General features: G+C 41.3%; 1 protein-coding gene across 3 annotated transcripts in view; it reads right to left on the bottom strand.

The window, feature by feature from the left end:
• The window catches only part of FANK1 (fibronectin type III and ankyrin repeat domains 1), a 100,300-nt gene that overhangs the window by 19,458 nt on the left and 57,113 nt on the right, over positions 1–23,729 (bottom strand). For all 3 annotated transcript variants that reach the window (XM_014794066.2, XM_087432850.1, XM_087432849.1), the window contains 2 exons: positions 8,665–8,842; positions 215–339 (listed from right to left, as the gene is read on the bottom strand). In XM_014794066.2, coding sequence (XP_014649552.1) covers positions 215–339; positions 8,665–8,842 — 303 coding nt within the window. The remainder of the gene's footprint in view (positions 1–214; positions 340–8,664; positions 8,843–23,729) is intronic.

Here is a 23,729-nt window from a genome sequence, read left to right as displayed (position 1 = left end):
AAACTGCTCTCTCCATTTATTGAAGCACAATTAGACTTCCCTTATGCTATGGCCAGGCCCAGCCAGTAAATAATATTATCACAGTGTTTAAAAATGGGATACTAATGTCTGCTTCCGGTCAGGCCGAGCAAAAGGCAGGATATTTTTACCTCTACATTGCTTGTCGTCTTCGTTTATCTTTAGATAAGTGAGTTTAGAGTGTGTGTGTACTCACTGGTCGTAGATACGGAGACCACTGGGCTGTACTCATAATCTCCAGTGGGGCTGGTGACCTTCAGCCGAAATCTATACAGTGTCCGTGGTTCCAGACCTTCCACAACATGCTTGGTTGCATATCCCCTGGAAAGGAGGAGACACACACGGTGACGACACCAGGTAATCTAATCAGCATTCTCTGATAGTTATTAGAAGAGCAGGTGGAAGTGAATTTTGAATGGTGTCTATTTCCAGTACAGATCTGATGCCAGTTGTTGTTAGTCTCCCACACTAGACTGTGAAAAATCACACGTGGCACCTCCATCCCACCCAGCACATGGCCGCTCTATTCCGCAGTGCCTAGTCTAGTGCTGACACGTAACTGGTGCGCAATTTCCTTCTTTGGAAAAATAATCACGTTAACCCATGATATTTGTCCTCAAATGACAAAGTTTCACATTTGAAAAATGAGATAGGCAGTCAAATAGTATATATGTGATTTCTGAGCCAGGTCTTTGAGAGCATAGGTGAGGCTGTCTAATTGATGGCCGCATACCTATGTCAGGCAAAATAATACTGCAGGGAAAGGACCAGAAGAAGTAAAATACATGATTGTTGTAGGCGATGAGCAACTTAGAGTGAGCTGGGGAGTCAGGCAGCTCACAAGAACAACTCCAAAACCTTGTGACACTGTTAACGTTCATCTAGGAAAATATCTGTGGGAAATAGCCACTGAACACTTGTGGAATAGAAAACTGATCAGAGGCTAGTGATAGAAATCTGCACGCCTCCAGAAGGAAGGAGGACTGAGTGTAACCAATTGGAGGCTGTAAAATGAGCACCAGGAAATGCAGTTAGGCAGTCTGTCTGCCTGCTCAGAAGACGCTAGGATCCAGTGAAGGTGCGGAGACCCTGTCCCTCTGCTTGTGGGGCAGCTGTCAGGGGCCTGGCTTTGACTTGGCATACTTTCTAAGATACCAGGTCTCCCGAAGTCAACAGAGTTGTATATATTTGTCAATATTGCCTAAAACCTAGTTTCCCTTTGCTGCCAAAACTCTTTATTGGCATCTAACTAAATTCCATGACCTCTTTTCAAATCCTATATCCAATTTTTTCTTTCCTTATACCTCAAAGCCTTGATTTTTGAGTGCTTGTGTGTGTGTCCCAGCTCGCTCTTCTTTCCTGCCTTGTTCCAACCCAGCCTTGTTCTCCTCCCTTCAGAACACTCTCCACAGCTCCTTGGACTCCAAGTGTACCATTGTCTTCTCCATCTTCTGTCTCTAATTTTTCTTTCATTCTCAGCAGACCTCTACAGAGGCCAGAATCATACTTTGGGATTCGCAACTAACTTTTCAAAGATGTTTGTGTGTAACCTAAATATTTATACATCAATTCCATTCCACAGACCTCAACACAAATATCTAGTTCCCATTACTTATAAGGTGCTGGGCCGGGCTAGGGATGCAGCCCAGGACCAGCTCAGACCTGGGATGAATCTGTCAGCAACGAGTTGACCCCATCTCCTGCTGATGGGTAGCAAGAAGAGGGAATCAAGGACGGTGAGGAATGACAGCTGAGTCAGGCTGATATGACAGTGCTGGAGTTATCATCAGTGCTGACAAAAGCTCCCTTGAAAATGTGGCTTTAGATCTGGGCCAGGTGGATGTGCTAACACCTCACCTGTCAATTAAACAGCCTCACCCACTCACTCCCAGACCCCATTGGAAAAGCAGTTTTTCCCCCGAAGAAGCAAGTACATGGCCAAGTGCGTGGCTAGCAAGCTAACCCAACACTTGCTCCAGAGGGAGGAGAATCCTTTGGGATAGTTGGAGAGAACCTGGAAGGTCTTCTAAGTTCCATCTCCCAAACTCACTCATCAGACAAGTAATTCCTCCACCGTGAGGAGTGAGGGAGGGGCAGAGAGGGCGCAGTAGAATGTCCTCAGTGGAGGGCTCTCTGATGTAAAGCGAGAAGTGGGCGAGCGACTTCCATAAAGACTTGGCCTAGGCAGAAAAGGCAAGGGAAAGAAGGACCCAGGCAGTCTGAGAAGCAGCATCAGAGTGGAACGACATGAAATACCCGGGGAATGGCTGGTCTAGGCTGTGAGCAGAGGGTGACAAAAGAGTCTGGTGATAGGGAGATCAGTGTTGGAGGAGCTCATCAAGAGGACATGACCGCCAATTGACCCTCCAGCTGGACCCTGGGCAATCGGAGGCTCCTCACCCCCTCCCCTGTCCTTGGAATGTACGCACCGCCTGCTATTCTCATGCTAGCAGCTGTTTCAAGGACGCAGCCTTGAGAGCATAAGGTGGCGTTGAGACTATCTGGACGGTGTACGTGACTGAACCCCGTTAAGGCCTCCATATAAACTTATAAGATTCTGGCAGTGGGTGCAGAGATCTACTCATCTACGCAAGACGAGCCTTGTAAGTTCCCTTGCTTATTAAACCTGCCACCTACCAACCTGGAGTGGCTGCCTCTTTCTTTAGTCTCTCCTTATCCTCCACTTATGGGGGCCAGTCTGCAAACCAACAACCGAACTGGACAAGTCTGGATGTGTGCTCCTGAGAGAGGGGTCTCAGATGAAACTGAGACCTAGAGAACCATATTTGAAAACTGGAAGAGATTTACAAAGACCCTTTTCCCTTTGTGTTTCCCTCCCTTTGTTGTTTATCCAAAATGTAAAATTTTAAGCTGAAATAAAGTCCTGAACACTCGGTGATCCCTTTTTTGCATCACAAGTTATTTTAGGCACCAAAATCTAAATGACTTCTCAGGTGTGGCTCTAACAGAGCCATGAAAAAGATAGGAAGCTAAGGCACTTCTGACCACTTGTCTGTGCTCTCCTGTTCTTAGCCGGTGGATTCAGCCTCCTGACTGATATCATCTTTACTTGAAGCACATGTCTCTTCACCTACAGAAGTCAAGTGTGGTACAGTATCAGTCAAGGTGGCCTCCAACAATCCCTCCCATCCTGCAGGTAGTCGTCAGTCTTCCAAGGAATTAGAGCCAAGTTCCTTTCCCCTCAAATAGGATGGGATGTGAAGTGATACTGTGCAGTTCTGGGCCTGGGCCTTAAGATGTCTGGAAGCTTCTGCTTTCACTCCCTTGGAAGCTAGCCACCATGTAAAGATGTTCAACTTCCCTGCTGGAGGGAGGACCCACCGGGTGAGAGAGAGTCACTGGAAGATGCCAGATGATGAAGGGAGATAAAGAAGTCCAGTCAGCCGCCAGCTGTCCCAGCCGCCCCAGCAGAGGCACTAGACATATGAGGGACACCACTGGGATCCTCTAGCCCCAGCTGCACGAGCCAAGACCATGTGGAGCAAAGACACACCATCCCCACCCTGCCCAAACTGTAGCAAACACATGATTGTTTTTTGCTTTACATCATCAAATTTAGGGGTAGTTTGTTATGCAGTTATAGATAGCCGATACATCCTGTATCAACAAAGAAGAAACTATAAGAAAGACAATTAAGAAATGATATCAACAGCATTAAGAAAAATATTTGAATCAAGAAACCAAGGAAACAGAGAAGTGTTAAGAATAGATATAAGTGCATTTACCATAAAAGTAAAAGGTCTAAAACCAAGATAAATACTCAGAAAAACTGTATGGGCTAAAAAAATAATAATAACTTTAAAAACTAAAATATATCAGCTTGGCATAAGTAGTCTTATAAGTGGGTGGATTTCACTGTTATGTGAGCATAGGTCCATATCTATGAATTCTTGAATCATAAAAACTTAACTCTCAGCAATTTGTGGCATCTGAGAAGATCTTTAGGAGCTCAACGAGAATATAATATCCAAGCATCAGTGGAATTCAATGCCAGGTGTCGAAGACTTAACATAGTTTTAGATCAAAATAAAACCAAAAGTGCCCCCAATAAAATCCAGTATTGCTAAATATCATAAGGTCACCCTGAAGCAAACAGTACCTTCATAACCCCTGGAAAGAAAAATTACAGAACTGTTCTAGGAAACAGATGTTACTGAGCACATTTACGGGAGGATGGAGGCTCTCACATGTCAATGGAGATGGCCTCAAGGAGAGAGCAAAAGACATAGCAGGGGCCCCGGGACACAAAGCCCATTGGGGTACTCCACGGTGATTACAGCACAGACCCAGGGATGACACGATGACTGCAGCACAGACACGGGACGACTAACAGACGCAGTTCATCAAACCTGTGCAGAAGCACTTCACACGGCCCAGGCACAGTAGCTTAAAGAATGAAACCATCTTAGAACGATTTCCATAGCAGAGGAAAATAAACAAAAGTATAAAGCATATCTTTACTTTTGTTATCAGTCAACAAGCAAATATTTGATGCAAGTGCTGAGCAAACATGAAACAAACTAAAGATTGGAATGCCCAAGGACTCAATTACCAGACTTTCATTTTCTCTCTCCGCTCCCACCCTCAGCATTCCAATCTAGCCTCACGCTGATGACTCTGAAGTTCCTTCCTCCAGCCCAGATCTCTCCCCTGGCCTGGTCTTCCCCAACTGCCTCCTTGATGGATCTTCTTGGATGTCTGAGAGTCCCAAACCGAGCTTCTGCTCCACCTGCAGTCTTCCTCATCTCTTTATTCAAGTTACTGAGGCCAAAAACCCTGGTGCCAGCTGTGGAAGACTGGATTATTGTTCTCAAATATTTAGTGCCCTCCCAAAGATTCTACACCCTGACTGGACTCAGACATGGCCCTCTGACTTGCTTTGAGCAATGAAGCATAAGCAGAGGTGAAGTGTGTCATTCTGAGTCGAAGCTGCAAGAAACGGTGTGCCAGGCTCTCTCCCTGTGCTGCCACAATGACTGACAATGTTCAGACAGAGGCTGCCCTATCAGCCTGGGCCATGGGGAAGACAGGTGGGATGGAGCTGTGGCCGACACACAATGGGTACTTTGGGAGATGAACTCCTGCTGTCGTAAGCCACTGAGATGCTGAGGTTGATGCTTAATGCAGCATAATCTGACCTCTCCTAGAGGTAGATATACAAATATAGATAGACAGATCGATGGATGGATGGATGGATGGATGGATGCATCGAACCATCCATCCATCCATCCATCCATCCATCCATCCATCCATCTATGGGAGATCAATCGATCTCCCTTGACTTTCCTCTTTCTCTCACATCCCATATCTGGTCCACCAGCAAATTTTTCAAATTTTTCTTTAAAACATATCCTGAATTCAACCACTGCTCACACTGTTCTGTTATCTCCCACCTAAATTATTGCAAAAGCTTCCTAATTAGTCCTCCCTGCTGCCTGCTGCCTTGCCTTCCCATGGCCTGTTCTCAACTCAGCAGCCAGAGTGATACTCCTAAAGCATAAGCCAAATCAAGCCACCCTTCAGCTCAACAGTCTCCAATGGCTTTCCCACCTCTCTTGGAGTAAAAGCCAAAGTCCTCTCGCTAGCCCACAAGACCCTAGAGGTTACCTCCCATTGCCCCACTGACCTCATCCCCTACTACTCTCCCCATGCACTCCACTCCTCAATGTGCCTGGTACGCTCCAGGCTCTTTCCCACCTCAAGGCTCTTTCACTTGCTATTTCTTCTGCCTAGAATGTTCTTCCAGATACTCACAAGGCTCCAGACATCCCTCACTTGCTTCTTTACTCAAACGTTACCTCCTCAGTGAAGCCCTCCTCACTTCCACCCCAGGCCCTGACTTTTCCTAGGCTTTTTCTCCTTGGAATTTATCACCATCTGACATACTCTGTGTTTTTACTTACATATCTTATTGATTGTTTGTCTTCCTCAACATGAGAGAGGAGTTTTGGTCTGTCTGTCCAGGGTCATATCCCCAGCATGCAGAACAATGTCTGGCACATGGTAGGCACCCATTAACACATGATGACTGAATAAATGAAATGCATGATATGGGCACCAATCATCACAGGAATTTAGAGGGGGTAGACAAAAGGATGGTAAAGGGAGCTTCTCAGTCGAGGCAGAATCTGACTGGGGTGGAAGAAAGGATGAGGGTAGAGGGAAATTTGTCTTCACAGGGAAGACAGCTACACACACATGCAGGAAAAGTCAGGGCGTATTCAAAGGACAGGAAGCAGATCTCATTGGAGGCTTCATGCTCAGAAATCAGAGGCAGCAGGAAAGGCAGGCTGTGGGCAAACTGTGAAGGGCATCAAATGTCAGCCTAAGGAATCGGACCTTCATCCTTCAAGCAATGGAGACCCACTGATGACAATTTGACAAAAGGAAGACTAAAAAGAAAATTAACCCAGCAATATAGAATGAGGGATAGAGGGCAACAAAAGAGGGATAAGGCCAATTCATTCAATCAGCAAATACGCTGGACAGTTGTAGGACCTGGGGCTACAGCAACGAACTAGTCAGAAAACGGAGCGTGCGTCCCAGTAGGGGAAATGCCACAGGCTAAAGAAGAAAAGCCTAGAAGGGATCTGCAGAGGGAGAACACACAAAACTAGGTAACCGGCCATGAGAAGGAGAGCCCAAGTCTCAGATGACACCACTGACTCTGGCTACTGGCTGACACGCACAGAAACTGACAAGTCAGGAAGAAGTCCTTAGATCCACAATCCCAAGGTCAGATATTCCAGATAATCGCTTTTTTAGAGAAAACCATTTGCTAGTTTTAAGGATACCTAGAGAAGGTGATACAACGGAGCAAATGAGGTCAAGACTAATACAGTCTAATTCTGCCACCTAGTGTCATGATTTGTGCTAACTCTCCGAGGGAACACAAGCGTTTCGCAGCTGCACTTAGAGCTGGGGGTGTGAAGGCCTCACTGCAGCTCCACCAGCCCCGGCAGGCATCCAAGTGCATTCCCCCTCCCCACAGCACTCAGAGCTCAGGGGAAATGCAAACTACACACACAGATGTGTCGGGCTGGAGGCCACTGCACAGGGCTGCAGTCTCTCTAGGTTAGGCTGTCTACCTGGCCATCCAGCAAAGGCGAAAAGCAAAGAGGAAGGAAAGGAGCATCCAGGACAGCCCCAGCTAACGTGCAGCTTGTGGTACAAGGGAAATGGGGGGGAAGAAATGATGTCTTTTTCCTTTTACATAGAAATATTTATAATATCGTAATTCATGCTTTTAGACGGGAACTACCCAACAGAGACTACCACACATGACAGGATGAAAATGACATTTGTGAGTAGTCAGGCCAGGAATTATTCTCATGTGCTTACTACATTTCAGATAAATGCATATATTTTTTTAGGTACAGAGAATTGTTCCTCGACTCAGGGACAGCATCATTCAGGTGACAGCTGAAGCCTTCATATACACCCCCACATCAGCACACTTATCACAATGCCACCTCGAGAAACGCCCAGGAAAGTGCTGGAACTCTTCTGTATCTTGACTACATCAATGCCAATACCCTGGCTGTAACACTGCACTACAGTTTTCCATGTTCCCAGTGGGGAAAATGAGTGAAAGGTACGTGGGATCTCTCTGTATTACTTCTTACAACTAGATATGAATCTATAACTATCTCAAAATTTAAAGTTTAGTTAAAAGCCATATTTGTATCTCATTTTTGGTATTCCTGAAACATAGAAATAGAGTCATTTTGCAAGTGGTAAAGCTGTCAAAGGGAAGAAACAAGTCAGAGTTGAAATGAAGACAGAAAAAATGCCTCTTGATTACTCCTGTTGCATTCATTTTTTATTCATTCGACAAATATCCTGAGGGCCTGCTATACGCCAACAGTGTCTAGGAACTGGGCGTAGTGTTCAGCAAAGCAGGAATCTTATCTGCCTCTCAATGAGTTTACATACCAGAGGGGAGACAGAAAAGGAACAAGTAAACAGGTAAAATAACTCCAGCAGAGCTAAATGTTAGGAGGCACATGAAGCGAGGTCATGACAGAAAGGATGGCTGGGAGGAAGGAGGCTACTCAGATGGCCTTTTGAGGAGGGGATATTTGGTCTGACGTTTGCATGGTGTGAAGGAACCAGCCATATAAAAACAGAAGGAAACGCATTCAAGGGAAAGGCAACAAGAAAGCCCTGCCGTGGGAACCAGCGTGGCCTGGTGGAGGCTGAGAGAGACGCAGGGCAGTTGGACAGAGAGTTAACAAGGGAACAGTGGTGTGGCATGAGGTCGATCAGTTGTCCAGGCTAGACATGCGGGGCCCAGCCCACATCTGTGAACAGAACAGCCCAAAGGGACTCTCACCTAATTTCATCAAACTCTCTTTTGATTCTGTCTCTACACTTTGGATTTTAAAAATATACCATTAGACTATTTCAGAAGTCTAAGATGCTCTCAAAGCTATGGGAGGTTTAATTTCAAAGTTACTGCTAATACTTATTTTCAAAAATTATAATTCATAAAGAGCATGAATGCAAAGGATGCTGACTCATTCTTTTCTTTAACTTCAAAACCAGTCTTATTAGAGACAATAGAAACCATTCTAGCTAAAGGAAATCAATTCAAAATGTTAAGGAATTCAACATTGCACCTACGTATAAATGATACCATAAGTGTGCATTTTGGGGTCTTCCTCTTCAACTGAGAACCTGAACCACTGCTCCTGAGGGCCCTGCCGTTTCGCTTGCTTCTCCAGGTCCCAGTACAATTCAATGCTGTGATGAGTCACTTTGCCCACAACAGGTGGGTGAGGCTTTGAGGATGGTGTGATTTCTGAAAAAGAATGACACAGGATTTCAGGACTCCATTTCCACAAGGAGGAGAGATCAGCTGAATGCATTATAGCTGCTCGGGGATCAAATCTGTCCTCCTACACATCAGGCATATGTGTAAGTATACCCCCCCGCCCCCCCCGCGCCCGCCCCCCCCCCCCCCCCCCGTCGCTTGAAGAACATCTGAAAAACTGAAGTGACAGAAAATTCAGCTGATGTAGTGAGCTGCCACATTCAACAAGCAGATTGTACTGGACCCATCAATATCACACTTCACTCACGGACCTTTCCAAGACGTTGGTTAACATATCAAACTAATTAGGTTGTTCTTTGAGTTGATGAAACTCGGTTTGCAGCTATAATCCTTCAGTGAACCAGCTGGTAAATAAAGCCGATAGACAAATGATGTAGCTGGTCCAAATATTTGTAACACAGATGACAAAGGCTGATATCTATTCTACATAAATAGCTTTTACAAACTAACCAAGGGAAAAACCCAAAGGCTAATAACAAACCAGGCAAAAGATGAGGAGTGCACAAAACAGCAAAAAAAAATGGCCAACATAATGCCCAAAAAGATGTTCATATTCCCTCGTGGCCACAGAAATTGGTAACGATAGGGTATAACTTTATACCCAGTCAGACACTTGAAAGAGACATCGTAACTGTTAGAAGGGACCATGTAGAGAGAGGCCGCTCTCATTGGTGGCGGGAAATATGAATTACAGCCTTTTTAGAAAGCGATATGGCAGCATCTAGTAAAATTAAAAATACATATACCCTTCTATCCAGCCATCCCACTCCTGGCAATCTCTCTTGTGGAAATCAGAGCACCCACACACAAGGACACATGTACAAGCACATTAACTGCTACAGTTTTTAGAAGTTTATAGCAAAGAAAGAAAAGATGACCCCTTAATTAGGGAGTGGTCAAATAAACAATGCTACGGCCACAGCGTGGACTATTACACAGCCTTTAAAAATGAATTAGTTCTCTACTAGATGCCTTGAAAGGATTTCCAGAAGGTATTGTTGAATGAGAAATCAAGATGCAGAGAAAACTACAGAATATTCTATTTCTGTAAAAGATGACGAGGGGCACAGCACAGTAGACACCAAGTTGTTCAGCAAGGAATTGTTCTGTCTCATGTTAGTTTCCTCTCCCCTGCTAGATTTAAAAATCCCAGGTTTCTTGAGGGCTGGGTCCGTGTCTAATACTTCTTTTAAAACCCCTCCCTGTCCCCCAGGGCCTTTCAGGCCTCACATATATCATTGATTTACCACACTGATTATTCAGAAAGAAAGGATCTTGTGCTTCCCATGAGCCAATGTCTCAAGTAGCTGACCCACTGCTCCCTGCAGACCCCGGGGCTTCCTGCAGTGTAGCCCCCTGAGGAAGAGGGGCTGCCCTGGTCTTGCCTGCCTCAGGCCCCAAGGACAGACAACCACCAGTTTCCTTGACATTCAGATCCCAGAGATGCACTAGGGGGCTGCCTGCAAGCTCATTTTTCCCAACATTATTTTCCTAATACTTATCAAAAGCATGGCATGATGGATTCAGATGAACCTGGGTTTAAATACATGCTCTGAAACTGAATCAAAAATACTTACCTGGAAGTGTTTTGTATTAAATAATTAAATTACATATATATAGTATCTAAATAAATTATGGTATATTTCATACAATGAAATCCTACACAGCAGCTAAAAGGAACTAGTTCTACATGCAACATAGGTAAATCTCAAAATGAGTGAGTGAGAAACACAGCTTCAAAGGCTACATTATTATACTGCTTATGTAAATATTTTGAACACACAACACAACACTATACATTATTTATGGATACACAGATATGTAGCAAAAGTTAAAAACACTGATGAGAAGAATGCATAGCGCCGGGGTAGAGTTATCTCAAAGAAGTCAGGGAAGGGACTGAGATGTGAGGGCGGGCAGGGAGAGTGACTTACCAATATATTTGTAAGGTTTCATTTCTTTAAGAAAAGGAAAGAATTTCAGACATACATATAAAATGTTAACATTTTAAACCTATATGGTACATTGGGGTGTATTATGATTTTCAATAATTTTGGTATTTTTAAAATATTAGTTTTTTTAAGTAACTATAAAAATAAATGATATACATTACTTTTATGGGGCTATTGGTTTTCTTAGAGAAACCTATTTTGGTGTTCTAAATACTAATTAGTAGATATAGATAAAGGAACCAATAAGCACCTAGTATGTGCCAGACACAGGCCTTTCAACATGAGTCATCTCATTTAATCCCAGCAACTCAGGCTGGTGAAGATAATGATAACACATCCTTACACTATAACACCATTGTTGAGCAACTCATTTCTTCAGAGCCCTCTAAAACCATTCAAAGACCAGGGTTGTCTTCAATAGAAGCAGAAGTCAAGTATTATTTTTATTCCGAAGATTGTCTTCAGTGTAAGTAGAAGTCAAGTATTATTTTTATTCCAAACATATCTGGCCTAGAATCCCACTAGAAATCAAGATAGGCAAGAAATTCTAAATTAATGCCAAATTTCAAAAGGGACAAACCAAATGGTTCACCATGAATTTATGAGGAGTAAAAAGATAATACTCCTAGAGATGCAAGAGTTTCTCATGCCTTGTTCTTTACTAATCATTGATACAGACAAATAATAAGAGGGATTTCCATCCATGAACCTGACACGGGCCACAGATTGTTCACTGCCACCAGACCTGGCAACGTGCCCACTTTCCGCTGCAGGCTCAGGACAGAGTCAGAACTCTCCCTCCGTTCATCACCCCTCCAGACCAGGTACGCTGGACAAGGTGTGTGTTTGGAAAGTTGACTTACTGTTTCTCACTCTTTTTTTAGGGGTGATCCAAATGTCACCGCCCCGTGGCCTCTCTGAGGTCCAGCACTGAGTGTGAGAGAAGCCTTGGGAACACATGACCGTGGCAGCAGCAGACTGGCTGTTACCGAGACACCACCTGGCTTACCCAGGACACTGAAGATTGGTGCACTGACCAGCGGTGACATCCTACATGTCTTTACTTGGAAACAAAACTTATCAAGATGCAAATCTCCATTTAGGTAGGAGCGGCTTTTGGCAGAAAGCTGTTAACGCCAGACAGGACCCAGATGGCCAGGACGTAAATGAATGTCCTCATCAGGTAAGGGCTGGTGATTTTTTAGGTGGCCAAAAAATAAATAGCGGATGAGACCAAATTTTGTTTTGGTTTTTGGCCAACCGAAAGTCATTAGACAGGTGTGGTTTTTTGCGGAAGATTGGCCCTGAGCTAAGATCTGTTGCCAATCTTCCTCCTTTTTTCTTCCCAAAGCCCCAGTAGATAGTTGTATGTCATAGTTGTGGATCCTTCTAGTTGCTCTGTATGGGACGCCACCTCGGCATGGCTTGATGAGCGCTGAGTAGGTCCACGCCCAGGATCCGAACCGGCAAACCCCGGGCCGCCAAAGCAGAGCATGTGAACCCAACCACTACACCACCGGGCCGGCCCCTTGACAAGTGTGTTTTAATCCTTGCAAGACTGTACCCATATAGTTTGTGTTTTCTCTTTGATAAGAATTCTAGTATTTTTGTCATGACCTGCTACTATACATATTTTAGGATGTTGGTTTTAGGATCCTAAAATACGTATCTGAACAGGTCACGAGGCAAAGTGCAAACATCAGTACGTCAAGGGAGCAGAGGCACAGTCAGCACTGAGGCTCGGTGAGAGCCGACAGAAACGGCAAGTCACAGGCCCAGCTGCTGGGAGGACAGCAACAGCAGAGGCAAAACTTGTACAGCACTTACTCTGCGCCAGGCACTGCTGTCGACACCGTACGTGTATTTACTCATTTAACCTTCACCGCAACTCTATATGCTATAAGGATTTTTATTATCTCCACTATAAAAACATCTGAGACACAGAGAGGTTAAGTACCCTGCCCACGGTCACACAGCAGTAACTGGCAAAACCAGGATTAACACACAGGCAGTTTGGCTAAGGAGTCCCTGCTTTTAACCTTGTACCATACTGCCTCTTAGGAGTAGAGACATAAGATGTAAACCTGGGGCGAAAAATCTATTTATTAGATTTCCTCAAAGCATTCATTTTAAGTTTAACCTGTGAACCAGCTTGAATCTCAAGGAAATTTAAAAATGAGCGAGAAAAAACCTGACCCGAAAAAGTGAGACAATGAAAGCCAGGTAACTATTTTAATGAAGTGCAGGGATGTTGTAAGCAGGAGGAAGACGTGAGCACAACTCCCTCACAGCCAGGGAGGCTGCTCGTCTTCAGGAACGCAGCCCATGAGAAGGAAGATGGTCTAAGAAGACCGCAGCAACTGTAAGTGAAGGCCCAGGAGGTAGAGAGGTTTGGCTGATGGTCCCCCTGACACTGAGTGTGGGTAGGAAGCCATTCAGGTGCCTCTCCGCGGTTCAGCAGGGGATGTGGGGGAGGTGGGGGTGGGGGGCGGACAGTAACAGGTGAGGGAGAGGTTACAGAATGTGGGCAAAACAATTAGTGAGGTGACTCACAGGAAAATCCCAGGGCAGGGGACATACATCATGTTGGGAAAGTACACTAAATTGAGCTTACTACCAAGACGTGAACAAGTTCCTCTATTTTTTAGTTTTATCATACAAGTTTTACAGTAAAGCTAGAATTGCAGAGGTGGGTGGTCGGGGAGTGTATCTAGGACACAGCTCTGACTCACTCCGCCCCCGGATTAACCTCCTGGCAGCATGACAAGTAACACATCTTTCCTAAGGCGACCAAAATCAGTATTTTGAAAAACTCAAAAGCTCACCTTTTTGCTATTTATTTATTTATTTAACCAAGATGTTTATATCCGCACTTGTACTTATATCAGTAGAAACACTATTTGGGGAATTGTTTTCATAAGTTTTATACAAGTTTTATAACAATGTATACAACCCACCCACAAACACACATTCATAGACACAGTTTAGATGCTACTTTTTATACAAAAGTTGGAGAACTCTCTATTTTCCTGATTTATAAGTATCAGATCTTTTAAAAGCATGCTTTTGCATGTTTAAGTCTGATAAGCAGTGTCAAAATTTAGCCAACCACATAATCTCACGTCGCAAACGCAGGTTTAAATTTTTAACTCTTCTAAAGATTACTAACGAAAAGAAGAAAAAAAAAACCCTCAGTTTCAATTTTGCCTGGTTCCTTTAAACAATTGGTTGGCTCTTTCCATCACAGCAAATTTTTCTTATCTTAAAAGTTTTCCAAAAAGTGAAAAGGAAAAAACAATAACAAAACTACAAGGCGTGCCTCAAAAGGACAATTATACAAGAATTTATGTATGTGTTGTGTACCATAAAAGCTTCTTTTTGTGAGGAAGTTCTTATGCAAATCTGACAAATAAAACAATTTTATGCCCCTGTTGCCATTTGTCAAGTAATAAATAACATGAACATGAAATATAGAGGGCTTCATTCACTGCCACCATTCAGTCCCTATGGTTACGAAGACGGCTTAAAATATGGCTCTCAAGTACACCAGAAATCCATTTTATCTTTACAAATTATAGGTTTAAATGCAAAATACTATTTTTTTTATAATTTTATATATTTATTTATTTTTCCCCAAAGCCCCAGTAGATTGTTGTATGTCACAGCTGCACATCCTTCTAGTTGCTGTATGTGGAATGCGGCCTCAGCATGGCCAGAGAAGTGGTGCGTTGGTGCGCGCCCGGGACCCGAACCCCGGCCGCCAGCAGCGGAGCACGCACACTTAACCGCTAAGCCATGGGGCTGGCCCTACAAAATACTAAGTTTAAGTAAAAAATAAAGGTTGTAATAACGTAATACAACAGAAATGTGCCAGCCCCATAAGAGGAGACTCAAAAGATTTGTTAATAAAAACATCAGATTACTCAGTATCCCAATGATCGCAATTGACCATATTTCAAAAGCTACAGAGAGAACTTGTGATCATGGTCTGTATTGGATTAGCGATTGTGATTAGTATCATAAAATGCAGGAAATGATGAAGAAACAAGCAAATATGAGTGTATTCACTATAAATATAGAATGCCATAAAGCAGAACTGCCGTTTCCCTGTCCATCCAAAAACACCTGCAAATTTACTGAGGTCAAATTTCATTGACAAGGGACATCTGCAGCCTGGCCTCTAGTGGCAGATGGTCCATAATGAAGATGACAGCATACTGAGGGAATGCTATATAAAGAACAGTGGTGGCCGTCACCTCGGAGCAATTCCTCATGGCTTGACCATATATTTATAGCAACCATAAATCAAAAATCATATTCCACATCAACGTGACATGGAAATCATAATCATTCCTACATCTTATATTTTTAAAGTAACAAAAAATATGTTTGCCATGAATACATATGGAAGAAGAAATTTTTCAATCAAATATCACAAAAGCCACATAGTGATAACAGTTTCTCCTTTCACTTAAAAATGAAATAAGACAGCTAAAATGAGTTTAACTCCATCAAACTATTATATTGCTCTCATAAAATGGAATCCTATAAAACCCTAATAGATGAAAGGACCAAGGACAGAAGCAGACAATTTAAAATTTTTTAAATGATAACCACCAGTAAACACAAGAAAATGTTCCAAGTTTCTACTAATGAAAAAAGAGGAAATTAAAATAACTGTGAGGTAACCCTTTGTTGACAAATTTGGATGACAAACATGCACTGGTAATGCCTGTGCTGTTCAAGACCGTGATAACTGGTTGACTCATGGGTCGTGGACAGCGCTGTGCATTAAACGATCCTGTACTAAAGCAATTTTGCCATATTCAACAATGATTATAAAATATCCCACCTGGTGACCCCACTCCTAGAAACATGTCCAAAAAAAATAATTCAAAACCAAAAAATAAAGCTAAAATGTTTTTGTATTGTGTGTGCTTTTACTTCTCATTATAAAAAAAAATTTCATATAAAAAAGTAGAAAGAACAGTATAGTGAGTCCAAATCCTTTCGTACCTGGAACCAATTATCAGTTAGCAGCATGATCATGGCCAATCTCTTCTCATCTATGCTTCCACCCACCTCCATCCCTCCTCCAAGCCTAGGTTATTTAATAGCTAAATTTTAATGAGCCTTCACTTTATATCAGACTGTGTTCTAAGCTCTTTACATATATTATATAATCTTCATATAATCTTATGAAGTACTAGAATTTCCCCATTCTATAAGAGCAACTGTAGACACACAGAGGTCCCGTAACTTGCGAGGGAGGGCATCTGATAAGCAAGGATGCAGAGCAAAGTTTCGAACCCAGGCAACATGACTCCAGAGCCATGCCTTACTCTCTCCATATGCTATCTACTACCTCCCTATGTTTACATACATACATACATACATACATGATAACACAAAAACCCAGAGAATCACGTTAGCATCATCGACAGCAACAAAAACTGCAAATCAATCTAAATGTCCAAGAATATGGGGTGTTATATACCCCATAGTACATCATTTAAATGCAAGAATATTTAGCCCTAGAAGTCATATGGAAGAATATTTAAGTGTATTTGATATGCTAAGGGAAGAATACAAATTTGCATAGACATTGTGATTACAATGATATAAAATATACAGATGCATATAGACAGAAGAACTGAAAAAGAATTTAGAAAAATGAAAGACAATTAGAGTAGCAGAATTATGGCTGATTTTTTGGTAAATTTTGTTGTTGCTATAGCATCGAACAAGAAAAAAAAAAACAAAATGTAATTGCGCATTTTCACTTATTCTTAATAAAAACAAAATTCAGCTAAGATAAACTCCCAGCCTGGATTCGTCCTCCCTGAGCTTACACGTGTATGACAGAAACAAACCTGAAAACTAATCCAAGAATAAGTCAAAGTGGATGTTTCATAGCACGAGATGTTTCAGTTATACTCTGGCTCAATGTATTGACCCTTTTGGTGTCGAGTAGATATTCTGCATCACATTTATTTCCGAGGACTAAGTTTACTTTATCCATTCAGCACATTTGTGGGACACCTGCTATGTGTTCCCAGGGCTCAAGCATAACCAAGACAGAGGAGGGCGGGCGCTAAGAGCCCCGCAGGGAGCCCTGACACCAAACGCATCCAACGAGAGGCATGCCACTGGGAAAGAGGAGGAGGCAGCGCAGACAGAGCCCCCAGGGAGGCCTCATCTAATCTCGGGGTGGGGCGCAAGTAAGTGAGGGTTGAAGGATCAGAGGCACGAGTCTGGCAGAGCCCATGGGCAGAGAGTACACCATTTACTGAAAACAATTTAATTTAATTAGAAAATTCTCTTATGTTTTTATTCCCAAGCATCCAAAAATAATACAAACTGCAAACTGCTCACAGCTGCTTTTCTCTACTTTGCTAGTAAGCTCTTCAGGGGCAAAAATCAGTTCAGACGTTAAAAACCAAACGAAAAACTAAACTAACAAACAAAAGACAAAACCTCCTAGAGTAAGAAGTAGGAACCATTGCTTCTTGTCCTGGCTCCACCACAGATTATCCTCATCAGGAACAGGGGGATAAATAAGGATACCTGCCCTGCCTCCCTCTCCGATTTACTGCAAGAAAAAATAACGTGATAAAATATTGAACAGCGATTTGAAATGTATAAGGGGCTTCACAAACATAAGGTAGTGACAATGCTTTTGAAAATGTTCACCTATTCTGTACTTTTTGCTATGTGGAAACCCTGCTTGGAATTCTATTCAGGTAATAGGTAGAGGCAAAGAAAGAAGTGTTTTTCCAAGCTATTTCTTTTGCCTAATTATGATAATTACAATTTACTGTGGGCTTGCTCTGAGCAGGACACCGTACTGGACACTCAATCTACGGTGTGTCTAAACCAGACAATGACCCGATATTCTCAATTTGCAGATGAGGAATGGACAGGAGGAGCCTGAGGCTCAAAGAGGTAAAGCAGCTTGTTCAAGGCTACAAAGCTGGTAAGGGCGGGGCTGGGGTTTCAGCCCAGGTCTCTAACTCCAGAGCCCGTGCTCTCCCCCACATACTGCACAGTACAGAGCTTCAGAACTTGTCAATGCAAACAAACATTGAAGCCCTGTAAAATGATAAAGTTTTGCACAATCAGATATGAAAAGTCAAATTGCAATTTATATTGTTTTGACACAGAGCATGTCACTGAAGTTTAAAATATACTATGGTGAAAAATGTAGGATATTTTAACAGTAGCAATAGGGAAATGTTCAAAATGCATCTGATTAGTTTACATGCACTCTTAAGAAAACTGCGCTACTAAAGGATATGACCAAGCAATTCTGTAGACACAGAACGCCAGTGACGTACACTCAGCCTCACTGATAATCAGAACTATGTGATTAAAATGAGAGGTCACAATTATCAAGTTTATGAAAATTGAAATCTGCCAATGGCAGAGAAAAGAAACACTGGGAATATTCCCAAACTGGCAATGAAAGTACAAATTCGGAAATCTCTTTGGAGAGCAACTTGGCAAGGTTAAGTGAAGTTTAGGAAGTGCTATCTCGATCATTCAGCAATTCCCCTCCTAGCTACAGTCCCCGACACGGCAGGAATGTTCACAGCAACTTGGCATCTGGGAATAATTGAAACAACCTAAACGGCCACCATGAGAACACTGGATGGATTAGAAATAATCATACATGGGAATATTATATAGCAGTTAAGATTAAAGTTACAATTAATTGGGTTTAAATATATCTACATGATTAAACTTGGGAGGGGGAGTTGAATCACAAAAGCAAGTTGTAAAATAATACGTACAGAATGATACAATTTATGTAAAGTTTAAGAAACCAAAACTATATAAAGAGGAGGAGGGAAAGAAGAATGGAATGGCAGATTGGCAACATTATGTTTCTTAAGCTGGGTAGCAGCACATGAATATTTATTATATTATTTCATATATTTTATACCTGAACTATTTAATAAAAGAACAGAACAAAGTACTACATGCATGGATGTATTTCTATCCTTATTCTTGTCTTATTCATCTCCCAAGTAAATGGGCATCCAGGTAACCTGTACTTCAAAATTACCTTAAAATGCTATGTAAAGGTGGTTCCATTTCAAATCCAGAAATCCATGGGAGTTACGTGTCTTTAATATTTTCTACATTCCAATGACATGTTCAATCCAACCAGAGACCAAGCACTTTGAGGAGAGTGACCTGAGGTTCACTGTTCACCCCCAACGCCCCTCAATAAATGATTTGAGCTGATCTGATGTTATTCAAATATTCAGGAGAGTCTGTTTTATAACTCCTTAAAATATATTGCAGTTAATGTATCTATGGAAGATAAGTAGTGTCTTAACACCATGTATAGCTTACTATATTTTATTCTACAGCTGTCAATGCTTAGCAATACTTAGACTGCATATTATTCACCAGGAGGTGTGAAAAATAGATAGAACTTCAAATAAGCAAAGGGAGGTCTCCAGCGCTTCTGTTACATGAGTTCAAATCATTACGTTGCCCGTCTTCTAGTTCATCATCCCACAGGATGTGATGTTTCTTGACTCAGGTTTGTCAGCTGCCTTCCATGGAGCCCTATGAAAACCAACTCAATCCAGCTTGTAACATAAATCAACTACATTGTTATGAACCTCTCTTATGCACACAAATATAATGGAATGATACATACTGACACAGAAATCTTTGAAATCTTACAGTTTTGCGGTACAATGAGGGATTACATCAGGTATCATCGTCTTCAACTTCTCCCAACTGTTCTCTTCCTTCTCTGTTCCCCATCCTGCCAATATCTCTTTTTCAAACCATTCTCTGTTCTTTGGTTCTCAATATATATATTTTTAATATTACTATGTGGCAGGCACCCTGAGAGTAGGGTAGGACAAGACAAATGGTTCTGGCTCTCATTGAGTCTACAGTCTTGCAGCAGATACAATCATTAAACGAAGAGACCAAAAAAATAAAATTATCACAGTTGTGATCATTGCTCTAAAGGAAAACAACCAAGGTGCTGACATTTGAGCTCATCCCTCAAGGATGCAGCCCAGAAAGGACAATGAAAAACGTCAGAGCAATAAAAAGGACTCATTGTTGCACTTAAGTTACCAGTAACGTGTGGTACAAACTTGCCCAGGGCAAATGAAAACCGAAAAATGAATCATATCATTTTAACAGCGATAGAGTAGCCCAACTAATATTAAGATCTCTAGAGAAAAACTCAACCCTCATCATTCACATACTTGATAAATAGGAATCTTTAAGAGTTGTAATTTATTAATAAGAACAGTGTAATTTTCTGTTATATATCAGTACATAACAATTGCCACATACTGTGGCTCTTCCAAATGGGGTTCTTTTATAACTTATAACCATGTCCCTGCTTCTCCAACAGCTTTCTGCAATGGTTTTCAATAAAAAGAATAAACAGAAGGGTTGGATGAACTTACCACATAAAAGCATTTTTTTTTTTACCATAAATCTCTACAAACTCATTCATTCTAAATAAGTTACCTAGGTATACTCAGAAAAATAAATTGTACTTTTGCAGTCAGTATGGAAAGAACGAGGATCATAAATTGGGTATTAATTATAAATAATGGTCATTGTTCTTTGCATTTATCAGAATAATGTCCTGAATAAGAAATCCCTTGCTTCTACTATGGGATTGTATTCATATTCATCTGTTTCTTGGCTCCAAGCATGTCTTAACCGCCAAGATTCATTGTCAGACCCTTCATTGTAAAAAGTAACTGAACCTGTTCAGCGAACAAAATTCAAAGGCAGCTACTATGTCATAGCTGTCCTTCCAAAAAGTCTCTCCTCCAATGTATAAGAGGCAGTTTGAAGATAGGTTTACTTCCCCTCTCTGCACTAGTCACAAATGTACAGCTTGGATCTCAGCTTGAACACAGATAAACCTGTTTAATCTTCCATCCGGTATTGCTTCCCTCTACAACCCTCTCCAACTTGCTTCCTCAACCCCCTCCCACTCTTCCCACACACCCACTTCAACGCTTTTGTTCAATTTCCTAAAAACGTTTAGGAGATTTCTACTTGAAATTATCTTTAAACCACAAGCTTTTGCTTTCATTCACACTATCTTACTACAGCATGTGAAGGTATATCCCTTTCAAAACTGAAATTACAAAATAATCCTACAAAAGAAGATTGGCACATGTAAAGCATTCAAGCATAACCTCAGTTCAGAAGGAAGTAATCCATACCGACCAGTCGGATGAGTTCTAAAAAGCATGCTGTGCCGTCTCAAAAAAGAAACAAAGATAGTTATGCAGATATTGGAAACAAAAATAATCCTCTTGATTAAGCACATTTTTTCCTGAGATGGTTATAGCACTGCTTTTTTTTTTTTTTCTGATATAAAAGCAATACCTATTCATTGTTTAAAAAAAAAAACAGAAATATTAAAACAGGAAATAAAAGTTCTCTCATAACCTCCCCAGAGATGACCACGAGCAAAATCCTAATGAAAATTCAAAGATTTCTTTAGCACGGATATGTAAAATTTAACAAAAATGCTATCATATTCAAGGTACTGTTTTGTAGCTTGCCTTTTTAAATTAACATGCTACTGTAGATATTCTTGCATGTTAATACATGTGACTTTAACTCAGTTTTTAAAAACAAACTACTCTCTGTATACAATAATTTATTATAGACAAAACTTCAATAAAAATTATTGTGCATTTAACTTTACATAGTGATGCAAATATTTTTACAAGACAAATTCCTAGAATCTTTGGCTGTGTCTATGTTTAATTTTGGTACATATTACCAAATTGCCCTTTAAAAGGAGCATATATCAATGTACCAACTGCATGCAAGAGATTGGTGTTCTCATATCCAGGCAAACAAGGATATTATTGACCCCCCCAAACCAGGTATAAAGTCTAGAGACACATTCACACACGTGTGCAATAAGACTTGGTAAGAATGATCATTGTCGCACTATTAATAATGTAGTAATGAAAAATTTGAAATATTCTCTACAGAAGGATGGATAAATAAATTGAGACATTTGTATCACAGAATACTATATACATTTTTGTCACTCTTAGAAAAGTAACGGTATCTGGTATTTAGAGGCCATCTGGAATCACTGTGCTTCCTACTTCGGCTCATATTGAATACATCACCTTATAAAACATGCAAAACAATCTAATGTATTGTTTATAGATATATACATGTGTAGGAAAATTATAAAAACATACATTTACTCATTTGGCAAATATTTGCTGAGAGCCTACTATGAACTATGCATGATCCAATACTGGGGACTCAGCAATAAACGAGTCAACAAAAACCTCTACCTCAAGGAGTTTATGTTTTAATGGGTGGGAGAAAAGACACTAAACAAAATGAATTAGCAAAATATATTGAATGTTAGGAGAAAATCTTTACAACCATAGATTATGCAAGGATTTCTTATACAGGACTTGAAAAGCATTAACAGTAAAAGGAAACAATTTGATAAACTGAGTTTCAATAAAATTAAAAGCTTCTGCTCCTTGAAAATCACCATTAAGAAGATAAAAAGGTAATACATAGAGTGGGAGAAAATATCAATGATACATATATCTAACAAAAGACTTGTGTCCAGAATATATTAAAAAACACTTAGAACTCAATAATAGGAAGACAGACAACCCAATTTAAAAACGGGTAGAAAATTTGAAATATTTCACAAAAGAAGATTTACAAATGGCTGACAAAGACATGAAAAGATATCCCTTATTACTAGTCATCATGGAAATGCAAATTAAAATGACAATGAGATGCCTAGAATCCCTAAAATACAAAAAGACTGAGGATACCAAATGTTGGGGAGGATGCAGAACAACCAGAACTCTCACACACTGTTGGTGGAAATCTAAAATGTACGATCACTTTGGATAACTGTTTGGCAGTTTCTAATAAAGTTAAAGACGGACTACACAATGAACCAGCAATTCCACTTCTGGGTATTTACCTAAAATGAATGAAACATATGTCCACACAAAGACTTGTACACGAATGTTCAGAGTAGCTTTATTCATAATCCCCAAAATCTGAAACATACCAATGTCAACCAGCAGGTAAATGGATATAAATTGTGGTATATCCATACAAAGAAATATTACTCAGCAATAAAAAGGAATGAACTGTTGATACATGTAATAACACAGATGAAGCTCAAAACCATTATGCTGAGTAAAAGAAGCTAGACAGAAGAGCTCATACTGAACGACTCCATTTATATGAAGTTCTAGAAAAGGCAAACATCTATAGTGACAGTAATCAGATCAGTGGCTGCCTAGAGCTGTGACTGCAAGGTAGTGCCAGGACCTGAAGGGATTTTTTGGTGATAGAAATGCTCTTTTAGACTCGGGTGGCAAGAGGAAGGCTCCACTGAGGATGTGACTCTTGAGTAAACAGCTGATAGAGCTGAGAGCACAGTCATGCAGATACCTGGAGAGGGCACTCCATGCAGCAGGCACAGCTGATGCAAAAGCTGTGAGACAGGAACGAGCCCAGCACGTTCCCTGAACCCAAGGAGGCCAGCATATATAGGACCATGAGCAAGAATAACAGAAGATAAGGGAGAGAAGAGTGGCGGGAAGAGGGGTGGGGGACAATATTAGCTAGGGCCTTTTGGTCACTGTAAAATCTTTGGCTTTCGTTCTGCATGAGATGAAAAGCAACTGGAGGGTTCTGAGTAGTAGAGTGACACGATCTGATTTTGTTTTAACAGGATCCCTCTGGCTACCATATTGAAAGCAGACCAAAATGGGGTAAGGGCAGGAGCAGGGAGACCAGTCAGGAGGCAAGTGCAGTAACCAGTTGGAAATATGATGGTGGTTAGAGCAGGGCGAGTGGCAGGACAGCTCATGAAAAGTGATCAG

This window comes from Ceratotherium simum, chromosome 6 (genome assembly GCF_057802395.1).
Source record: "Ceratotherium simum simum isolate JZ-2026a chromosome 6, ASM5780239v1, whole genome shotgun sequence".
Classification (NCBI taxonomy): domain Eukaryota; kingdom Metazoa; phylum Chordata; class Mammalia; order Perissodactyla; family Rhinocerotidae; genus Ceratotherium; species Ceratotherium simum.
This window is presented reverse-complemented; position numbering and strand designations above follow the sequence as displayed.